Genomic DNA, 24,760 nt, shown 5'->3' on the forward strand with positions numbered 1-24,760 from the left:
TAAGATAAGCCTTTACTAGCAATGCTTGGTTCACAACAGCTCACAACAGAGGGCAAAAGTAAACAGCAACAGTGAAAAGTAAAGAAAAATCAAGCCTTTAATACATAAATGCAGAGGACAAAAATATCAATAACAGTACTACTTAAATATTTACATATGTGCACCTTTGCTTTCATGTACTGAATTTTAAATGCTAAAATTTTGTGACTGCAAAAAAAGGAAAATGCTTGCATATTGCATGTTTTCTGCTTGTTTTTATGTAGGAATGTTTTTTAATAAAAATGGCATCAAGCCTCTACGTATCATTCATCATCTCAGCTTAATCTAACCAGTACTGGCACCTTCAGTGGATGAATCCTACATTTCAGTAATAAAAATATCAAGCCTTCAGTAAAAAGTAAGATCAGAGACTTCCCTCTGTGCCCCACTTATAACACCAAAGTGATAGAACGAGGCTGGTTTTACATACTTCCTCTTTATACCAGACTTTTACATGCTGCAGGCAACCAGACTGCTTCAGATTTAGGATTTTCAGGAGCCATGCACGGCAGATATCTTCTGAAACAGAGCAAATACCTAAAGCAAATGTGTCTCTGGCAATAAGATTGGTAATTGCAAATTGGTGTAAAAATAAACAAGCAGAAGCATTTGCTTAAGTCGCGTGATAAGACTGTGGCAAAGTCAAAAGGACAGTTTGAAACTGGCTGTGATAAGGGAGAGAGTGAGCACACAGGAACAAAGGTAATAATCCCTGTAAGGTTTACACAATCTGTCAGCCAGTCAGTTAGCTAGTGACTGTAGCAGTCAAGGATCTCCACTAGTAACTGCATTTTCCTCTTCAGGGGAAATATTCGAGCTGCTTGTGAGCACACCTCATGCACATCAAATCAGAGTGAAGCTCAAATTGGATCAGACATAACGAGAGCACTGCAACAACCTGCTCTGATGAAGATCTGGGATTGGCTCTGGAAACAACAAGCAGCACAACCAGAGTCATACAGAGGCTGCTGCTGGGGAATAGGGCTGGGAAATATATCCAGTTTTTAAGATACATTCACATACGTTTTCAAAAAGGATACAGGGCAAGACAGCGCTGTTCAAATCCATATTATTTACGTTAATGCTGCGTGCATGCAGCGTTCTGTCCGAGCTGCACACTCCGGAGCTAATTGCATCCTTTCTCGTCAATCTCAAGCACATGCCAAAAGCACTGTTTCCCTCTGCGCAATTTTAGATGAGCTGCACCGAAACAAATCAGTCTAAACAGAGCAGATGAACCCAAACAGGTGCAGAAGACACAGACATCGGGTCAGTTTCAAAATAAAACACCTGGTCCACACTGCCAGTCATTATCCCATCTCTACACCATTATTATATCAAAACAGGAATCAAATTAATCAACCTTGGACAGATCAAGTAGCGTGCTCTTTGGGTTTTTCTCTTTACGCTTGTGTAATCGTATGATTCACCTGCTCCACTCTGATTCAGAGACGGATCCAGCAGGGAAGAGTGCATGCTGTCTTGCTGAGCAAGACTGTGGAGTAGATGGATTGCCAACAATGTGGAAATTGCACGTAATAACCGACTACTAGATTTAAAATATTTCCGACAGGAACACTCTCTTCATACTTTTAACCATTTATTGTGAATGTCTACAACAGTTTTTCTTGGAGTAGTAAGCTCTGCTCAAATGAAGGTTCACAGGTAGTAAAGCAGCATGCTTTGACTTTCCAGGGCAGTGATACTCAACATGTGGCTCTTTTGTGATGACTTGTGGCTCTTTTATGTCTTAATTTTAACTATTATACACCCAGAAAACCTTAAATAGGGGAAACTTTTTGCCATTTTTCACATTTTTTTGGCCGCTTATTGTCCATTTAAGCTACCTTTTGCCATTAAATACCACTTGTTCCCATTTTTTGCCACTTCTTTTTGCCACTTTTTTTCCCAGAACGGCCACACCTCCAAATAAAAATAACAGCAATGAGGGCAAATTAATAACTGCTAATAAAAATTAATAAACAGCAAATCATCGGACATTTGACAATCATAATGTGGCATATCAATAGAGGACACAGGAACCTGAGCACAGCTGGTACCTATGCCGTAGCACATGCATGTGCTTTCCATGAACACAAAATGGCATAGAGCTGAACTGTACAGATCAGTCTCAAGGTTTGGCCCAATCTTACTGTCTGAGTCAGGATCAGACCAATATCTGATACCAGGATGAGACTGCAGTACGCCTTACTGATAAAGCCATTATTATCCACAACATGACCACTGTACAGGCGTCCAAAAACAGTGCTGCAAACATAACAGCTCTTTCAGCTAAATAATATTGCAGACTGAAGCTGTACCGGTGCTGCTTGTGTCCTTGTGCTGCAGGAGCAACTATAAACTAGTGTCTGTCCTCCTCTCTCTTCATCCCAGGAAGACCAATCAATGCTAATCTGCACCTAAGCAGTGAATTAATGTAGAAATTTAGAACAGCTTGCTGGTTCAACAACTCAGCATTTTTTCTGACACCTAAAGGCAAATTATGGTGTAATCAATGTTTCCCAGTCGCTCTCCACCTCCGGTTCTGCTGAGGAGACTCTCAGAATATCATTTTCTTGGTCTGCTGAGAGCAAAAGAGACTCATTCTGGAATACTTCTCTCATGTTTAATCAAGGCTATATGGTATGCATATATGAAGAAGCAGCCGAGTTGTGAGCTGTGCACATTATGTGTTTTAAAAAGTTGTTCTGGCAAATTCTCAATTGGTATTTTCCTGCTGAAACAATCATGTGGAGATGGTGTTTCTGTGGGAATACCAGAGGCTTAAAGCTGTAATTAAGTTCATCAGAAGAAAAGCTGTAGCATCGAGGGTCCAGCTCCTCAGAGGTTATCAGCCGTGGGCTCAGGATGCATCAATGACCGACTCTGAGGCCTATTTCCCACGGGGTCACTGCTTCAATTGATTCAATTGGGTCTTATTCTTTTTCCCACCATGAACTCACTCAAACAACCCACATAGCATCCTTGAGAGCTCGTTTCCACTCACCCATGTCCTTCCCCTTCCTCAATAACATTTACAGAAGCAGCACAATACATCGCAACCACAGCTAGCAGACTGACTCGGAATCTGTGTGTTTTACATGTGCCATCTTGAATTTGGGTCATGGGCTCAGGCATTCACTGCTCGAATGGTAATGAGCCCAGGACACGTCTCCAGCAGGGCTCCGACACGCATGGAGAAACACTCTGGTCCACGTTGTTAGCCGTGACAAATGAGAGACAGATTTATGCCCCGATGTTAGAGCTTTTATTGATTTACTTAGCTGAACCGCAGCAGATTACTGCTGCATTATAACTCAGCCATAAAATGCCACATATTGTGGCTTTTTAGATGGAAATGCATCCCTGGATGCAGTGACTAGATGGTTTTAATGCCTGACATGTTTTTATCGCTGTTTCTTAATGGGAACATTTCCCATGATATGGGATATAATGTATGATTCCCTCAAGGGATGGGAGCTATGGACCAGGAGTCACATCCTGATATTTGTTGAGCTGAATATAGATTCATGATAAAAATGTCAATATTTCTTTATAAAGAAATAACAAAAGGTTGTCATAAAACCAGAATAATAAACTTTGATATGATGCTCATCAAACCTATTTGATACCAAAGCAACCAGACTGTTTATAATTCTCATAAATACCATGGGGTTCAAACAGATCTCTTTTATTTCTAATGATTGGTAAAAATCAGAAAGTACAATTACTTATTTTTAACAGATGAGAGACATTTTTGCAACATTTAGAAGTTGACAACATAATTGTTCCTTTCAAGCACTGTTCAGCCATTTGCATTGAAGAGTTAAAAATAATTTTCTGATGGCCAAATAATGAGCACCCAAGACTTCTGTTTATATTGGTATTTTATCTAACAGATATCGTAATTATGGTTGTCAAAAGATAACATTTTTAATCATGATTAATCTCAAAATTTATGTAGTTGATCCTGATAAATCTTGACTTTTAATTGCATTTTGAATTTTCACTATTTTGCACCTTTTTTGTCTTAAAGATGATTGAGTCCCTATTTGGATAAAAACCTACTTTGTATAAAGATCAAAGATTACATTAAAGGGATATTTAAGATTTATTTAGGTTGGGTTGTATGAGGTATTTGGTGAAAGTAGTGCTGTTAACCTCCAGAGATTTTAGTGTGTTTCCCCTTTAATAAGACTTTGAGAAGCTAGGCTACATAACACCACTCACAGGTATATTTTCTCTGCGCGATTATGCAAGTTTAAGGTAAAAATGGGGCTGCACAGCGGTGCAAGGGTTAGCGCTGTTGCCTCACAGCAAGAAGGTCCCTGGTTCGCTTCCCAGTCAGGGCCTTTATATGCAGAGTTTGCATGTTCTCTGCAAGGGTGGGTTCTCTCTCTAGGTACTTCGGTTTCCTCCCGCCACCAAAGACATGCCTGTTAGGTTAATTGAGCACTCTAAATTGCCTGTAGGTGTGAGTGTGAGCGTGCCTGATTGACTGGCGACTAGTCCAGGGTGTACCCCGCCTCTCACCCCATGACAGCTGGGATAGCCTCCCCCCCACGACCTCCAGTGGGATAAGCGGTATAGAAAATGGATGGATGAATGGAAGGAGGTAAATAATGGGCCAAAATCATTGCTGGCTCAATGGTACGTTGTATCAAGCATTTTTGTAGCATTTCATTTTTTCTGCGGTGGTTGGCCCTGTTTTGTCAAAAAATCGTTTGTTGTAGAAATGTCCTAAAAGAGTGTTGTGAAGTCCCAAACCAGACCCAAAGAGCTGACCAGATCTGCTGAGGTGGGAGAGCAATGTAACGCAATAAATACGCATTGTTATTTTGGCCCATTTTAACATAAACTTGGTCAATTTTGCAGTGGAATTAGACCTGCGAACAGCGCTAAATAGCCTAGCTTCTCAAAGCAATTTCTTAATAAAGCAGAAACACACACTGAAATCTCTGAAGATAAGTGTTTTAAAAGAGACAAAAAAGCATGCAATTAATGCAATATGAAAACAATTAATGCACCAATTATGGAGATTGCATTCACAGAATATATATTTAAGTATTTCCTTTTAAAGTTCGAGGTTTCGCAGGCTACTTCTGTAAACATCCAATCACATCCTGTTACATCACAAACAGGTTTAGGACCCTTAGCACATCTGGTGCTCAAAGCATTGCTGTTTTCAGTCCACTGATAGCAAAGGCTGTACTTCACTCTTGCACCAACAATTAATAAAGTAAAATAAAGTCATACTTTATTAATCCCCGAAGGGAAATCCACAGTTTACACTCTATTTTTTTACATGCTACACACACATAGACGGAGTGATGGCCTTGCTGCTCTTGTTGAAGCGCTGCTGTGAGCTGTTGGGGTTTAGTGCCTTGCTCAAGGGCACTTCGACAGTGCTCAGGACCTGAGCTGGCGCCTCTCCAGCTACCAGGCCAGGGTCTGGATATGCTCCGACCAGGACTCAAACCGGCGACCCTCCGATTTCCAGCCCAATTCCTTCCAGACTTAGCTACTGCCACCCCCAATTAATGCTCATGTTCCACAATTTGGTGGTTTAACTACATGTTTACACAAAGAAAAAGGGCAGAAAAGGCAAAACGGAACAAAAAAAAAGCTGGTGTTGAAACAACTGATGGATTGAAAGTGACAAAACTCCTCTACCATGCTAAAGTTTGTCAGAAGGTCAACACTACCTAGAGGTGTTGTGCCCAACCTCTGTTTGAGAAAATTTATCAGCAGATAATGAATGTAAAAGGGATTATCATTGCAGATACCTGGAGCTGTGGCGCTCCAGGCTAAAACCTTGTATGGATCACTCACCAGTGACTCCATTTCATCAAGAAAAAGCTTTATCAGTTTGGTAAAGTGCATGACATTTAATAGACAATCACATGGGAGTCGCAGCTTCAGCTTCTCTGCACAGATAAACAAGGGCTCACTGTGACAGCAGAGGGCGAGTGAGGGGTTAGATTGAGATCACATGTTCAGCTTCCATGCATTTATTCTGTTAAAACTGAATTACAAAGCTGGTGTTTAATGCTGGTATTGTGTCATATTGGTAGCAGCAGAAACCCTCAGCCTAGTGGCCACATCTGTATAAATGTAGCAACGAAGAAAGTAATCCTCTATTGAATTAAACTTTTGAGACCGCAAACTGAAATCAAGACAGATTTTCTCCGTCCCTGAAAAAGGCCAGCAATGGATTACAAAGGTACTGCACATCCAGAGATATTTGTCACAGTCAGCGGCTGCACAAGCACTTCAAAAGCTGGAGCTTATCAAATCACAGGGCTCTGTGTGTCTGTTTTATTGGCTGGCAGCTACGCTGAATCCCTACAAGTCCACAGGCGCTACAAAGTGTCACTACATGATATGTGAAACGTTCAAAGGCAGCGGAAAAGCAGCAGTAATTGCACTCATTTCCCAACACGGATTTGGCCGTACTACTGTATTTTTGAACAACAGTTTGCTCGACAATACCAATCAATTCACACTAAACTGAACTCCATTATAATAAATGAGAACTTGTGCTGCTCAGAGGCTGCACAGAAAATCTTGTTTTGGTGTTTTTTACCCCCCAAAAGCCTTTGAATAGAAGCCCTACTTTGGCTTTAGTTCAAAGGACATGAAAAACATTCATAAAGAGATCTTTTCTGATCAATAAACCAAATACATGACCTGTGAGGCCTTCAGTTCAGCTGTGAAAAGACATTATTGACCCCAAAACACTTCCACTGCCTCCTCTTCTACCCAAGGTACACAATTTGGCACATAGTCATTAAAGAGGATCCTGCTTATGTATGCAGAACTAATGACACAATCTCCTTCCATCGCTCTGCTTTTGTCTCTTCTCTGAACTCTCCTGGCCTATATTTGGAAAATCAAGGATTTTCCTTCACAGTGGAAACAAAAAGGGGAAAAATCTTCAAATGAGCTGCTCTATAGTCTTCCCTGATACCATATCTTATCAACTAAAGCACGGATATTCACTCAACTACTAAAGAAGACTCTGAATTTAAGAGAAGGAAAGCTAAAGTATGGATAAAGGAGAGGAAACTCATGATTTCTAGGAACTGTACCTAGAATAATGGTTGTTTTATCTGTTCCCTAGTTGGTCACCAGTCACAGGAAGTCACTTCAACCCCGCTGATACAGGGCTTTAGTGCTTTAGTGTACCTGCAGCTGTGATGATTTAAGCCATGTTACTGCGTTTTCACATATATAGCTTGTTTGCCCCTAATTATTGACTAATTCAATATATTGTTTTATAATAACCTCAAGACCGGTCTGGGTGCACACAAGATATTCACAAGTGGGGAACTGCACAGTGCAAAAGGAAAATAATTGGTTAGCATGCTTTCAGGAAAAATCAAAAAAGGGGAATAAAGACTAGCTGACTCCTGCTGCACTGTGCCTGCTCCAAAGACACTTTAAAGAGTAACTAAACCCTCAGATGACAGCCGTTAACTTCAATAACAGCTGGTGACAGCCAAAGCATGTGCACTAAGGTGGGCTAGACCAATCAGAAACAACATGGTGGGACTCTGAGATCATGAATAACGATGTTCTGTTGCCCCAAATTGTAAATAAACCTTTTCTTCTTTAAATATGCACTCACTGTATTAATAGCTAATTCTATCTGTTCACCATACTCAAATGCTGCAAGAAATTGATCTGTTTACTGTATTTCAAATGCTTTAAGAGGACTCGCTGTGGTAAAATGCCTCACCTCATATGCATATTTGCACTAGGTAATCAATTTAAAGTAGTAATTACTAATTTAACCTATTGACCTTACTCAAATGATAAAGGTAATTCATATATTTACTGTAACTCCAATGCTGTTAGAAAGCTCACTGTGGTAAAATGCATTCCCTTATATAAGCATTGGCACTAATCAACTATCTTACTTTATCTCCTCTTTATCATGTAAATCTGCCCTCCTACTTGCATGTTTCACACTCTGGTCATGTCTAGTCAGCATTCTACCCTTTGCAGATCTTGCAGCCATACTAGAGACAGGACACTGTAGGAATGAATGAATAAAATGAGTGTGTCTAGTCATTAACATGACCCAGCCCACATGGAAATATTTAGGCACATTAACTGAAAGACAGTAAATATTCTGGAGTCTGGCCAGCATCAGACAGCACGGTACAATATCAACAAATTAGTGTGATCCATGTCCATTATTAAAGCACTCCAGGAGGTGATGGAAAACAAATGTACAGACAAAAGCCCATTTAAACCAACACGGCCCCCGAAGCGCATGGCACACTTTCAAACATGGCACGATAAACAAACCTAATCACTTCAAAGTGGTGAGCACCAATAAATTTCATCATAAACAGTCTGAGTTTAGGACTGTTGCCCAGGATCCTGAATTCACTTTTATTCAAGTCAATAGAGTATTAGCTTATTCCTCCACATCAGTGGTTTTTATCTGGCGGGTCAGGACCAATAGTGGGTCAAGGGCCGTTTTCAGTGGGTCATACTCTAGGATATACAGAAGTCCTAAGCTGACATTTGTCTGTATACTAAACTTGGCTCTGTTTTCCTGGATAAGAAGTAAATTCAGTAGCATTTATAGTATTTAGGATCCTGTTGTCTTGGATGGAAATGCCTTCAAGTTTTCTTATTTTAATGTCATATTTTCTTGAAACCTTCAATAAAAGTCCACCAAAATTTACATAAAACAGAGTAATATAAAATGTTTGCATGTCCTCCATGCATCAGTTTCCTATACCACTTACCCCATTTAGGGTTGCAGAGGCTGGAGCCTATCCCAGCTGTCACTGGGCGTGAGGCGGGGTACACCTTGGACTGGTCGCCAGTCAACCCCAGAGCTATGTTTGCAAGTGTGTACACCCAAAATTTTGGCCTTTCTCATTGTTCAGTCATATGTTACATTCCATCCAAAGTCCAAACTGCAACATTTTTATTTTCAAAAATTTCTGAAATGTGAGTGGCAGTTTTAAATTGCAGAAGTGGTTATGGGTCTTATGGCTGGACCAGCTGAGAACCACTGATCTACATGACTGGATATCATCATTTAAGCTTTGCTTTGTTAAAGTATGACTGTTAAATTCACCAGTAGCAGCAGAATGCAGAAGTCTTGGGGGCAAAAGTGGGCTTGACCAGCTAGTCATTGATTAATTTTGGTCACTGTTCCTTGAAATTGCAATTAAGTGGATAATACAAAAACTTATATCTCTGCATGTGCATAAACCATTGTTTCATGCTCAGGTGACTTGTCGTAGGTCTACCTTGAATTGCTAATGATTAAATATAAAGAGCAGTATAGACTGAGTGACACTGTGGCTGATAAGGGACAGTAAGGAGTGGGCGTGTCTTAGCCCTCTGAATTACCAGAGTAGATGCACCTCACCTAAACCTCTGAGGTTAAGTTACTCATTAAATTTCAGCTACATGGACTGATGTTGGCTCTGGCCATTGCTTTTTCTATTATTTGCTCTTATCACTTAAGGCAAAGGGAACAGCATGGAAATGAAGCGCCACTGAGGCTCGAAAATAATATGTTGATGTGCTGGAGTTGCCAAAGGAAAAGGAGCATATTAATCATCCAGAACCATGACCTTCCCTTCCAATGATGTTTTTTCTGCAGATCTATCTTGCTATGCCTGTGGTCTTTAACAGGCATTGGCTAGGGTAGCTGGTTTATTCCAAGCAAGTGCAATGCCTCCTGGAGTTAGGTCAGATCCAGGTTGGTTGACATCCTGACTACAAATGTGCCGCATTCACAAGAAAGTGGACCAAAACTCACCTTTTCAAGCCGTCTCAGTAGGGTTGTTTAGACCAAGGCTCAACTGACAGCTTTTATGTCATTGCAAACCAACCACTCTCAGGTTTGTTTAATTTAAACCAAATTGGCTTTAGAAGCTATAAAATGTATGCAATATTACTCCACATCCATAAAAGAGCAGGGGAAGTTTCTATAGCTTCTCTCTTTAACTGAACATTTTATTGCTAGGGTTATTTCTGCAATCAACTCACTGACAGCCTTGCAGATTTCATCTCCTCTTGAGTGCAGTACTAATGCCCGTTTAAAAAACCAGACACCACTTTCATAACTGAAGCCACATGTTTCACAGAGTGATGAGAGATGTGATGGGAGACCCAGCTCCCTTGCAAAAGCACCACCCACCTACGATGCCTGAACAAAAAAAGCACCTCCACCTCGCCTGCTCTATTACTTCGACCCCCTAGAGTGCAACACAGCAGCCCTGCATCCCAGTTGATCTGCAACATGAGCTAATGAGCTCCGAGGAGCTACACAACACGAGCTGGGAAATCGAAGCAGCCAGAGAGAGACGTGTAAATTAGAGCAATCTCCCCAGACGGCAAGCCGGACAAAGGATATGGAGATATTTACCACGCAGGTTAGCCGATGTGAATCAAGGCCCAGCTGTCTTTAGGGGATCCTAATTACAACACTCCTAATATATAAAGAAGGATGCTACTGTGTTGAAATGTAAAGACCAGCAGTTTTGCTTCAACTGGATGATTCAGAAGGCACAATCTGGTTGTATTGACAAGTGATTAAATCCGCTGAAAATTTCATTGCTGAAGGCAGAAAATTTAGTTGGACAGCCCGTCCAAGGTTGATGCTGCATCCTGCCATTTCAATCTCCAATCCAATTCAAGCGGCAGCCTTTCATGGTGGATTGATAGAATTAAACACGTGTGACAGCACAGCGCATACAGCTTGTTTCATCATCTTGCAGAACACACTCAGCCCTCATCCATTTTCCTCTGCCCCAATCCTTGTTTCACCTGGCAGTGACTGATGGAGTTCAGCTGTGCCTCTCGTGAAAACAAACAAAAAAAAAAAAAAAAAAAAAAGGAAAGTTGGTTGCAATGCTGCCTTTCCTGAGCCGTAAAACATGGCTGAACTTTTCACGACATAAAAAACAGGCAAAGTGCTTCGGGACGTCAGATCTGGATCCCAGGGGAGAGGGACAACGGGAGTGAAACGCTCTCTGGAATTCCTCTGAAGCAGATATTCACTTCTAACAAGCACCTTGCGTCTGTCAATAGCTCTACTCACTGCCGCATCAGAGAGGAATTCAAACCTTAAATGTCAAATTCAGTGATTAAATCAATGGGGAAACTAATCTTCTGTTACCTCGGACCAAGTGGTTTATAAATCCTGCAGCAATCCCCCAAGTAAGCAGCGGAATTCATGAATTTTAAACACATTTGTTTTCGCTCCTCTAACAAAGAAGCTGCTTTGATACTACCACCCCTCTAATACTTGTAGGACAAGACTGCTGAGCTGGTACTTCTCTTTAAAAGAGGAATATCAATTGAGCCTTTGGCTTTTGATATGGCAGGATAATGGCACAGCCCCGATGTGCCCATTTGGCCACCGTTCAGCCTGTCTTATAGTAAAGGAAATGAGCCTGCATGTGATGGGAGGCTTGCATTCTGGCATCCCTTCAGTGCCTTCTCTTTTTATCTTTTCAAAGGTGTTCAGTCTGACCGGACAAGATAAATAAACACAGCAGAGTACAATAAATTGAATGCTGAATGGAAGAGATTAACGGAGGTGGCTGCGAGGACACACTGCAGAGTAAGAGGCAGAAATCCTTGCTCGGAGCAAGAACGCTAACACCGATATGCTCACAAGGCTGACACCAATAGGGCTTAACATCAATCACCCTATCAAGCTGGTCACTGTGTATGTGTGTGTGTGAAGAGCCGGATCCCCCTACTACTGAAGCACAGATTGTCACAGCACAAAGGCCATTTGCTCTGATGATTGTTTGCTTCGGCACAGAGCCGTTCCAAGGAGCTCCACTCTCAATCTTGACCGCACAACCCAATAGTGGTCTAATCTGCCTGAAGATCCCCTTCCAGCTCAGACTCACCTAATCCCTTATAAGAAAGAAGAGCCAGATGGTCATGAACAACTGCTGAGGGGCCTGAGGATGAGCGCATGTATTGAGATGCTTGGAGTGCCTGCTGCTGTTTACCTTGTGTTTCAAGTTACCACTGTGAGCCCTGCGGAGGGAATGGTGTGTGGGTGCTGAGCATTCTTTCAAGGATGGCAGCGAGTCTGTGTATGCACGGTGAGCGCGCTCGTCGTGCGTGTGAACACAGTCAGAAAAAAGAGACCCCTGCTGTACCTGGTGCCGGGTTACCGCCGCTCACCATTCCCTCCTTCAGTCCTGAGATGAGATGTCAGAGCTTCAGAGGCAAACCTCGCCACCAGCTGCGGTAACCTTGTGATTCCTAGAGTGTCAGAGGTAGAGCAGCACAGTCCCAGGAGTGTCAGGATACAGCATGCCTATCACCCACCCTCCTTATGTCCCAGAGTGCTCAGGCACCCAGTCTAGACCTCTCACTGGTGAGCCAACACTTTATTCCCAGCTCCTCTATCCTTCAGCTGGGCATACTGCTGCGCCAGGATCCTGAGTGCCACTCAGACAGCTGTGGATGAGCCTGGAGATGCCACAGCTGACCAGCTGATCCAAATAATAATAATCAATACTTTGACAGTTTAAGATATGTGCTTTAACCTCCTAAAACCTGAGCTTTAGTTTGGAATGCACTTTTAGTTTCTTCCACTTACTTGGCATAATTAGGCCCTGATAAGTTTGAAAGGCTCAGCTTTGTCTTTTAACAGGGATTCATTTTGACAAAAAAAGATGTCCAATATCAAAACAAATTCCCTAAAAGTCCAAAAAACTACCAAAATTACTGTGAAAAACTCTTAATCATATTTTTGAACTTTCCCATAAGAGTATTCCTCAAATGTTTTAACTAATCTTTATCATAGAGCTGAAGTTTTAATTAGAAAATTCCTTTTAAATTTTCTGAAAATGTTCAAAAAATCAACAAGCAAATTCCCCCAAGAAATATCTCCCCAAGGTTCCATGAAAATAAGAGAAAATTTCCCTAAACATTCCAATAAATTATTCAAAAAAATTCCATTAAATTCTAGAAAAATAAAAGGATACCCCTCCTTCCAATTCCCAATCATATTCCCAAAATTAAAGAATAAATTTCCCCATTTTTTTTCGTGAGCATACCTAAACATTCTGATGTAAATGGTTAGAAAATTTTCAAATAAATCTCCCCCCAAAATGCAAACATTTCCCAAATTAACACAAAAATGTCAAGCCCCACAAACATAAAAAAATCCAAATCCATTCTTATGCAAATACTCAAAATTTCACTGCAATAAAACTTACAATGAAACTCTCAAAAATATACAAACTAAAGTCAAAATATACAAAAAATCTCATAAATATTTTAAAGAAAGAATCCCAAAATATCCATGGAAATCCCTGAAATTTTCTTGGTGAATTTTCCCAATAATTCAAGTGAATTACTTAAACTTTAATGGACAGTTCCAGACAGTTTTCTCAAAACTTTTAATAGTAGAAAGTATTGCTATAGGACGTTGTGGGACAGCCTGTATGATTGTCCTCATTTGTGCATGCAAGGTCTACAGCACACATTTCTGATGTTATTCAACCAATCAGATTTATTTAAAAAACAAAAAACACAGTTTGGACCGTTGAATACAAATCATGTGGCAAATAAAGGAGACAGGAGCAAACGTGCATGTTTTAAAAGAGTTTCAGAGACTTTTTGCACATTTTTTTTTTTCCAGAGACATTCATGACCCAAAGAAAAGTGCTCTACAACCCACTTTTGTATCCTCCAGGTGAAAACCACTGCTTTGAATAATGTTATTTCTCTATTTATATGTTCTTTAATACTGAAAAGAACTTTAAATATGCAAGAAAAACTGTCATATAGCCATATTTTCAACCCAAAGCTGCTGTGAGCAGAAGACAGGAGAGCTTGTGGCAGATCAAACAGATAAAATAGATAAGACATACTTTATTGTCACCACAGGGATTTTTTTCATGGACTTCATCCTGTTACCAACATTGGAAGAGCGAGCAGCAGTAGTAACAAAGGGGGAAACAGGGAAATTAGACATTATTTTGTGTTTCTTTGCAAAAAGGTGCAGGATTTCATTTCATTATTTCTGCTCCATCTTGCATGCTGCACATCTCTAGTCCACATGTCTCTACTCCACGCTCTGTCACAAGGTGCTTTCACTGTGCATTTTAGTGATGGAGCTAAAATGAAGCTCCCCTGTCGTTACTAGGGATGCACAGATGCATCAGTTTAACATAGGTGTCAACAATTACCAGCACTTTTTGACACCAGCCATCAGCAGTAAATGAATGCATGAACAGATGATTATGTTGTGCGTCTTATCGAATCAATAATGACCTTTAGTCAGCGAAGTGGCAGATTCATATAGGAACTTTATTATGTGTGACCTGCTGGACAAACGGATCTGTTTTCAAATATGTGGAACATAAAGATCATCAGCATCAGTCTTTCTTTTCACAATCAGTGCAAATCTCACCATGGCACCTAGTGACATTAAAATAGATACTGTGACAGTGTGGCATCTGTAGTCCCTGTGTGTCAGTTTGTTAGTGCAAGGAGCTCCACATACACAATCATACAGAGCAGTCCTCTTCACTGCTGGATGTGCTGATCCTGTTTTCACCTCTGTAACACCTCCTCTGAATGCAGCACAGAGGGGGGTCACCTCATCCCCCCTTTATGCCTTCACAACATTAATAGTGAATGTGAGAAGCCATGACCGAGGTATAAATATCAGTACGTTTTTCTAGAGTCCCTCTAGCATGTCATTAAAGTGTTGCACAGTGCTAGCAGTGTTTGGCAAGCCAGATGATACTCAGGTGGCCGCCCCGGTGTCAGTTTTTATTCTATACAATCACCATTCATGCATGAGCAGGTTGTATATCTATAAATGAATGCACTACCTGAATAGCAATGTTACATGACATAAATTCAGCTTGAGTAAGAGTCCTGCACCCAAGGATGATGGTTGCAATGTGATATCTCATCAAAATAAGCCTCCACAGATGCTACAGTTATCACAGTATGGAACATTTGAAATGCTATTTGAGCATCATTATAAAACATACTGCTGATGAAAACTGTCAAAAGAGCAGCAATCTTCTAAATAAGGCAGGTGGGATGACCGCTTCCAACCCTGACCACCCAAGCGTAGTCTCATTCTGTGGGAAACGCTGGTTAGCATCTGCTGCAGACAGATGGAGAGCTGAGGACGGAGACAGCGATGTCACCTGGTGCCTAAATGTTTTTTTCTTTTCGTCTCCATGTGCCAACTGTAAATCATGGGCTTCATGACGTTGCACAAACACTGACACACATAGATAGCCCAGAATGAGAAAACTGGATGAGAGTAAAATCCCTGCAGACACTCTGGGCTGATGATAATTTTGGGAAAATTATGTTCATCTTGCTTTCTGTGATAAGTCTGTCTAATTTTGGTGTCTTCCATGATTTTTTTCTAATCTGCAGGTTGGAAATTTAGAAAATAACTGAATGGACCATTCTTTATTGAATCAGGTATCCATATTAAATATTCATGAGTATTGCATCAATAGTCAAAACGGTGGTGACATGGCCGCTCTAGTGCCGATGAGCCCGAAGCTGTCACAAGCTGATGGACGGATCCAGCAGCTGAATGCTGCCTCCTAACCCCCTCATCACCCTAACCCTCTCTTCAACTGTGATGCTGATTAAACTGTCATTAAAATGATCTACTGGTGAGAAGAAAACAAGCATCAATCTGAGGGGAAATGGGGAGATATGCGAGGTGGGTGTTCATTAAGGGACCATTATCGGAGTAAAAGTTCAATTATTGCACAGCAAGGGATGCGCTTAAGTGGGAAAAGTCCACGACCGCTTAAGGTTTGCATACAAATAACTTCACACACATGATGACTGACAGAGTGCTCAAATCTCCCACTAAAAGGACAGCTCAGGGTGGTTGAAATACATTTCCATGGGGGCTACAAGCCAAAGGCTTCAGAGGAATGAGAGACCATCAGGCTTGAAATCCAAAGCCTCTTTTCCACCTCCCTATTAGCGGTGTGCAGCAGCCGCTTATTAGTGCTGAGGTTTGGCCACTGAAAAGGGTTAAGCACAAACGGAGCCTGAAAAGAACCTTCAGAAGTCAACGCCTTCACACAAATCCCCTGTGACTACCTCTCAGGACGATAACGGATAACAACGACCTTTGACCTCTGCTGAAGGTTGACCTATACGTGTGCCCCAAGGCAGCTTCTATTAAATGAACCGAGAAGGCTGACTTCAGCTGACATGCACGTAACTGATGGTGTCACTCTGTTAATGTAAAGTCTTGTAAGGCTGAATCCATCATCTTTGGCTCACGGCTCAAAGAAAGAGGAATGACAGAGTGTCGCAAGTCATCAATTAATAATCGAATCAGGGTTATAAATTTGACTGAGGAAGGCTTTATTGATGTTCCAACCTGTGCCAAACATTTCTACCAAGACCTGGAGAATTCCAGGAGAAGAGTTGAACCTTTTTTGTGTTTTCTGTGATCAGATCTGGTGACAGAGGAGCATGTGTGGTTTTCTGTCTGACAGAACAGTAGAGAGCAGCTGTTGCTTACAATCACAGTGTGTTGGAGGTCTGGCTTCCTTGAGGCTAAGGAGCACCTGTCCCCCGCAGCTCTGCATCTAAAAGGCACCATATTGTGATAGGCATTTATAGGTTACAGCCCTTTTGGTAGAAACAACAGTTAGTTTGGCTAAGACTGAATAAACACTGGGTGGTTTCAGGCCTGATTTTGGGGTTGTTTTGGCTTCCCAGTGCCTGGGGGGAATTATCTTATTTAAGGCTTATCATAACCTCTTAATGGTTAACATAATCTTCAAGTGTGTGGTGCTGACAAGGCTGCCCATAAGGGGGGAAAGGGGGGGGATTTTTCTTAGTCCAAACCACATGGGATGTCATGGGAGGTCGGCAAAATCATGGTCTATTCTAGAGTTAAGCTATGACAACCATTAAAACTTTAAAATACCCATTCTTATCGTTGTAACAACGTTATTTGGTAGATGCATCCCGTTTGAAATGTCACAACCCTTTTCTTCAGCCTTTTGTATTTAATATTAATGATGTCAGTTGGCTGATTGAACTAAACCAAAAGGTGAAGAAACTGAAGCATCTTTTGTAGACCACTTGAACCCAAACACAGCTTAAATCCAACTTTCCAGCACCAAAACACTTGAATATTAGCCAGGACACTAGCACCAACACTTCTGATTGAACATACATGCAATGATATTGATCAACAACATCTTCATTCAGCTTTTCAGGGGTCCAGACAGTTTTTTTTTTTTTTGTGTGCAGGCCTGAGATGAGATGTCAGAGCTTCAGAGGCAAACCTCGCCACCAGCTGCGGTAACCTTGTGATTCCTGGAGTGTCAGAGGTAGAGCAGCACAGTCCCAGGAGTGTCAGGATACAGCATGCCTAACACCCACCCTCCTTATGTCCCAGAGTGCTCAGGCACCCAGTCTAGACCTCTCACTGGTGAGCAAACACTTTATTCCAGCTTCTCTATCCTTCAGCTGGGCATACTGCTGCGCCAGGATCCTGAGTGCCACTCAGACAGCTGTGGATGGGCCTGGAGATGCCACAGCTGACCAGCTGATCCAAATAATAATAATCAATACTTTGACAGGTTAAGATATGTGCTTTAACCTCCTGAAAACTGAGCTTTTGTTTGGAATGCATATTTAGTTTCTTCCACTTACTTGGCATAATTAGGCCCTGATAAGTTTGAATTAGTTAAGTTTAAATTAGATAAGTTTGGGTAAAAGTTACTACTTGTCTTTATTTTGAACAAGTAAATGAAAACTTACAAATAATTCAAACACAAACAGAAACAAGTAAACAGCAAGAAAAAAACAACTACTTCCAGCAGAAAATACACACATGTCAGTTTACATGAGTGAAAAGAAGTAGAAGACTTATTTTATCCTAAAATATTGAGACACAAAGGAGACCTTGTAAAGCCAATAAGGGCAAACGGGCAGGGAAGTGTCACCAAGCAGATGTTGTGGATTGCTTTAAGTTTAAAAAACGGCAGCAAACAAAAACACAACCATGCTTGAAAACTAGTAAACTTGATAAAGAAGGACAGCTTGGGAAATTATGGCAGCAGCATAAGCATCTTTATCTCAAGACAAGAACAAATGGTTGTGAATCTCTCTGAGATGTCTTGTCTTTGGAATTGCCACTGTGAAATCAGGCTAACACTTGCAGGAGGGTGGTAATCAGATGTGTTTATTAAGAGGATTTTTATGTTTAAAATCAGTCGAGACTGTCCTTATTTCTGCAGAAACCCATGTTTTAAAGTTGCTTAACAATTGTGTCCTAACAGAATGCAAGTGTCAGACATCAGGTTGCACTGCATAGCATTGCACAGCATTGCACAGCATTGCACAGCATTGCACAACATTGCACAGCATTGCACAGCATTGCATAGCATTGCACTCTTGCTGTTTATTGCATCCATTACAAATCTCATTCTCTGTCCTGTGAATTTCAGGCTCCCCTTCTACATAACATGAAATCTAGTGCTTTAATTTTGAATGTAGACAAACAAAAGTGTGTCACATTGTATTGACAGGCCTCTGATGGCTGGTTTTACCTCTATGTTGACACAAGTCAGAGTGCAAAATTGCCAACATAAATCTGGATAGTATGAAAGCACAGCTATCTACACTTTGTAAAGTAAGCTAACAAGCTAAGTTGAGTGAGGAAAGTGAAAAAAGACAGGAAATATCCTTTTCCAACTCTTCTGATACCTTGTCATCTCACTTTTTCTTTGCTCTTTGCACATCTTAACCAGAGGAACATGCAAAAGGCTGACAGGGGAAACAGGTTTGATAGAATAAGTGGGAATCAATGTAATCAAGTTGTTTTTGATGCTGATACTTCATTGCATCGCACGTAGTACAGACATGGTGCAAGATTAGAAAATTTAGCATGTAGCCAGGCCTAAAGTTGCATCTATGTTCACTTGAGTGGCCATCACCGATTTTGTTTGATCATTTCAGTGCATTTATATCTAACAAAAGATGCACTCAGGTTTCTTTCATTTCAAACTGCTTTTAATCTGTTCAATCTTTAAGAAAGACTTCACTGTTGCTCTAACCACTGACCTGTCATGTAGCTGCCAATCGATCCATTCTTGGGTAATTGCTTCCCATTTCCATCTCTGATTCTAATAGCAGTAATGTCAAATGCCTCAGCCCTATCTTGCACTTTAGACATGCTGATTGAGTTCACAGGAAGTTCTCTCATCAAGTTAAGTCAATGTCTGCAGTAATGAATGAAGCGACAGCCAAGCTTTGCTGACCCTTTCATTCCCTTAGACAAACATTCACTTGAAGGCGAGGAACACTGAGGAGCCCTTGAGCTGTTTATATGTCTCAGCTGATCACTCACTCCCTCCCTGTGGAGTGATAGAAGGATGACATGGAGACACTGCCCTGCAGCAGCAGAGACGTCCACAGCTCCAGGCCTGAGCTTGGCCTCTAGCACTGTTGCACGGAGCGGACAATGGCATAGATCTCCTCGTGTGTGGTGCATGTGTACGTGGATGTGTTTTTAATGCTGGCCTCTTCACAGCTGGGCTCGAGATAATGCCCACTCTTGTCGCCTCCAGTTTGCCCCAGTTAGCAGGGCTCACATCCCACTGACATGCTAGACCGGGGTCCCCAGTGTTGGGATGTTTTTACGCTTCACGCCTCGCTGCATCTGCACAAAAGACTTGGCCCAATAACCCATAAGCTCTTTAATCCATTCTGTAAACAATCAAAGGGTGCCCACTTTTACAGCAAATACCCATGCATGGGTACACAGCAGCTTTGCAGGTCTATTTGTGAGCAAACAGCCATGGAGCATTACATTATTATTCTTTTACCTATAATCACTCTAATTACAACAGATATTCCAGAGCCAAATATCCTGCTGCAGCAATTCAGAACTTTAATTTGGCCTGTTATTGATCTGAGCTGCACCCCAGAGTAAAGGCATCTCATTAAAAAGGTGAATGAATCACATGAGAATCTCCGGAAACTCCCGCTGACCATCCGTGCTTGTATCCCCTCGGTGCGTATTGTGTTGCTTGTCGATGTAACCGGACTGTAGAGGCATATACTCTTTCACTGGCATGCCACAAGCTGAATTACAACTTCATGTTCACTGTAAATCATAAAGCATCCAAATGTGTGCCCCTACTGAACCCAAGTCATCTCCAAAAACAACCCCCCCCCAGTCAAATACAAAAGGAGACCTGGTGCTCTGCCACTGACTCTGTCATGACATCCAGGAATAGCAACATGCACCAGGAGGAAGAGGCATAAACAGCCTGACGTAATAATTAGGAATGCATGGTTGCACTGACAGCCTTCACTTTGAAATAAAGCCCTCTGATTAACATTTAGATTGACTGATCACACAGTGAGCTTTCATGTTTGTTAACACAGATATGGAACATGATAAGTGCTGAGTTACTGCACGCAGATTCACTCTGTCAGCATTTCATTATGAGCGCACGTTTGCATGGATGAATGTGAAGAAGCATGAGGAAAAGAGAAGCACTTACCCAGAAGATGAGATTGAAGGTGAACATCAAATACTTCAAACAGCAGAGGCAGCCTCTTGCCATGTTGCACTTCTTGAATTCTAAAAGGAACACAAAGGATAGATCCAGGTAAAAGACTACGTATTTGCTGCCTTTGGGTGAGCTGTACTTGTTGTTGCTCTTGTCTCCTGCGCCGCTGTCAGCTGCCGCTCCAGCCTGCGCCTGCTGTGCGTTTTTGCGCGGCCCCGTGGAGCCGTAGAATGCACCGGCAGTGAAGCCGCGGCCACCGAACGGGCGGCCAGACGTGGAGGCTTGTGCAAAATCGGAGTCGCGGCTATCTACAGAAGGGCTACGGTGAATGGCTGACTCCTCACTACTGGACTTCTCCATGCTCTAGGGCTGCAGCTGCTGATGAGAGGCTCCCTGATGCACAGTCTACCATAGTCTCAGAAATGACAGGACAGAATAAATCACTCTCCAAATGTCCACTGCTTCACTCCCCGAAGCAAAGAAACATTAAAAAAGACCTCACAGGAGCACATCCACCTCTAAGCACACACTCGAGAGTCTTCAGTATAGAGGCTGCACTGTCCAGCCACCTCTGCCAGGCTGGAGGGTCTCCTGCTCACTGCTGCTGTCTTGCTGTGATAGTCCTGGAGTAGCTGTGCTCAAAGGTCCTGTGAGGAGCATTACCCTCGCCTAATGACACAACTGCCTTCCAGGGTAGAAGTTACAGCACTCCTTCTATCCCCTCTTGTAATATCACTCTCCTCCTGTGCTCCTTATTGCTGTGCCGGGCTGTTCCAGGAGGAAAGAGACCCCAGTGAGTCTCAGCTGCTCCACTTGCTGACCTGGTAACTTTTCTCCCTGCCTCTCTCTCCTCTCCTCTCAGCTCTGCTCTGCTCCAACGTGCTCTGATGCTCTCTCTCCTTCCTTGCTCTATCTCTTTCTTTCTGAGTGTGCCTGTCTTCTCTAGTCTTCCATTCTGTGCTCAGCGGCTCAGTCCTCCGCACTGCCTGCGCTGTGCTCTCCCAATAGCAGCGCTCTGGCTGATGTGCTATTATCGGCAGACGCAACTAACGGGCATTCCCTATCTTCCAACAAGAGCAGTGCCCTCCTCCCCTAACTCTCTCCCTCCTTCTCTCTCTCTCTCTCTCTCTCTCTCTCTCTCTCTCTCTCTCAACCCCTCCCCGGTGCTGAGCAGCCAATGCTGCAGCTTCAGCCAACCAGAGCTCCTCCCCTCCACTCCCAGCGTCTTTAATAAGCTCATCACGGTTTGCTTTGACTATACATGTTCAGCAGTTTCATCTTTGCTGTCTGGGGAAATGAGAGGACATAGATGAATTTAGGGATGGCAAACAAACATTTATTAAAAAAAAAAGAAAAAATAAAGGTAATTGGTCAAAATATGAGATAAAACTTCAAATTCATTAGTTTTAAAAGTCAAAATATTAAATACATTACAAATCATGAGTTTTAAAAGTCAAAATATGAGATCAAATTTCAAATTCATGAGTTTTAAAAGCAAAAATTTGAAAAACAATTAAAAATCATGAGAAAATCATCTGGGGAAATGAGAGGACATAGATGAATTTAGGAATGGCAAACAAACATTTATTAAAAAAAAAGAAAAAAAAAGGTAATTGGTCAAAATATGAGATAAAATTTCAAATTCATGAATTTTAAAAGTCAAAATATGAAATTAAAGTAAAAATCATGAGTTTTAAAGGTCAAAATAAGAGATAAAATTTCAAATTCATGAATTTTAAAAGTCAAAATCAGAAATAAAATTAAAAATCATGAGTTTTAAAGGTCAAAATATGAGATTAAATTTTAAATTCATTACTTTGAAAAGTCAAAATATGAAATACAATTAAAAATAATGAGTTTTAAAGGTCAAGACAAAAGATTAAATTTCAAATTGATTAGTGTTAAAAGTCAAAATATGAAATAAAATTTTAAAAATATGAGTTTTAAAGTTCAAAACATACGTTAAAATTTCAAATTCATTAGATTTAAAAGCCAAAATATGAAATAAAATTCCAAATTCAGGAGTTTTAAAAGTCAAAATATAAAATAAAATTTCAGATTCAAGAGTTTTAAAAGTCAAAATATGAGATAAAAGTGAAAGTTAGGAGGTGAATTGGTCTGCAAATGTAAGAAAAAATTCTAAATCATGATATTTAACAATTAAAATATGAAATTAACATCCAAATCAAGAGTTTAAAATATCAAAATATGAGATAAAATTTTTAATTTATTTGTTTTTAAGTCAAAATATGAAACAAAATTTAAAATGCGATTTAAAAGTTGAAGAAAAAAGATAAAAGTCAAAGTTAGGGGTTGAAAAAGGTTGAAACATGAGAAAAAAGTCAAAATCATGACTTTAAAAGGTCAAAATATGGTTTAAAATCTAAAATTATGACTCTAAAAGGTAAAAATATGAGATAAAAAGTCAAAGTTATGAGGTGTAAAGGTTAAAACATGAAATAAACGGTCATAAACGTTTAGTCATTCCTGTGAGATGTAAAATTGTAAATATAGAGCAATTTAGGAATGGCAAACAAACATTTATAAACAAATGAAAGCTGAAGGTAATTGCAGTTGTAGCAAGGTTGCATGTGGGACAGACTGAATCTGCAGAGAAATATCACTGTCGAGTCTGACGATGACACAGGCACCTGGGATTTCACACTCCTTTACTGTGTAGCCTACAAGCTCAAAGATTATCATTGCAACTCCAACAGGGGAAGATTTATCATATATTTTTGAAAAGCAGCCCAAAACATCAAAAAAACTGTCACTAAAGTGATTATTGCATCTGATGTGGGTGGTGTCGACAGCAATGAGCTGCAGTTTGGTCACGCTGTTGCTCTGTTATTCATCGCTGTGCTGCCTACATCCATGTACAGGGACCCAATTACCTGGCAGGGTCCAGGCTTTGGAATTATGGCACCATCTGAGGCATGGAAACGCGATAGTGGCTTAAAGACGCTGAACGCTTTCTGATGCAAAGCCAGGCTCCAACGCTGAATAACCCTGTTGACTCATAGAGCTGTGATTGTAAGCGTGCCTCACTCCTCAAATAGCTACATGTGCATATCATCAGAGATTAAAACTAATTGGGAGAGGATAATTAATGTAACATAGGGCGCTTATTGCCATATCGAGTCGTTTCTACCCTCTGTGCTAACCTCCCCGAGCCAAACTTGACCGTCTGCAATAACAAAATTAATGCTCTTATTGACTCCCACATTCAAATCCCCCCTGCATTGTCAGGCTTACATGGTAAACTAGACTGCACATTGTTGTGCTTTGGTAATGGTCGTCTGCCAGCTGAGTGCTGGTGAGGGATCTACCTCCAGACAGATGGACGGAGAGTTTGAACCGTATGCTCTTAAAGGTAAATCCAGTAATACCCAAGCAACATAGAGGAGCAAATCCAACCCTCTGGTGTTTCCCCGTTTTAGAGAGAAAACAGCTGAGGGAAAGTTCATGTGTTGCAATGTACTATAGGATGACAGCCTTCAAGGTGCCAGCATTCGATTAAGGATGCAACTGAAAAAGCAAACATCTTGGTATGAATTTGGGATGTTCAAAGGCAACTATAGTCATGTGCCTACAATTAAGGCATGTAGGGCACTAAGGATTCACCAAAGGGTCCACAACCTGTGGCTGGAGAGGTGTGGGGGGTTGGCAGAGTCAAGCTTGATATATGTCAGCACCAAGTGTGTTGCATTTCTTTTGTCTGGGCCTTTCCACCCTCGGTAATACACCCAGAGACCGCCAGCCCTTGGGACATCCACGTGCAACCCAGGGGATCATTCCAACCCTATTAGCCACTTAGACGGTACCCTAGCCCAGGGGTTCTCAACCTTTTCAGTCCGCGACCCCCAAAGTAAAGGTGCCAGAGACCAGGGACCCCCACTGGTGGTTGAACAGCCATGAACATTCAAGAACAGTCGCGTGGACACAAGGCCGTCCATAAGGAGGGATAAAGGGGGACGTTTCTGGGACCCCACCAGACTGGGGTCCCATAGAAGTCAGCAAAACCATGGTCCATTGAGAAGTTAGGCTGTGGAAACCATATTTTATATTTGACCTGAATAACAGCCACTCTTATCAAAGAAACAAATATCTTTATTTATTAATTTGGCCATCTTTAGATGAAAAAAACTTTTGTTAAAAACACAATT

At 41.3% G+C, this 24,760-nt stretch overlaps 1 protein-coding gene across 1 annotated transcript in view; it reads right to left on the reverse strand.

Moving 5' to 3' along the window:
* The window catches only part of LOC121515053 (tetraspanin-9-like), a 258,707-nt gene extending 237,762 nt beyond the window's left edge, over positions 1-20,945 (reverse strand). Inside the window, exon 1 of the mRNA XM_041795620.1 lies at positions 20,586-20,945. Within this exon, the coding sequence (XP_041651554.1) occupies positions 20,586-20,648 (63 nt within the window). The 5' untranslated portion in view covers positions 20,649-20,945. The remainder of the gene's footprint in view (positions 1-20,585) is intronic.
* Positions 20,946-24,760: the final 3,815 nt, after the last annotated feature.

This window comes from Cheilinus undulatus, linkage group 9, assembly GCF_018320785.1.
Source record: "Cheilinus undulatus linkage group 9, ASM1832078v1, whole genome shotgun sequence".
Lineage (NCBI taxonomy): Eukaryota > Metazoa > Chordata > Actinopteri > Labriformes > Labridae > Cheilinus > Cheilinus undulatus.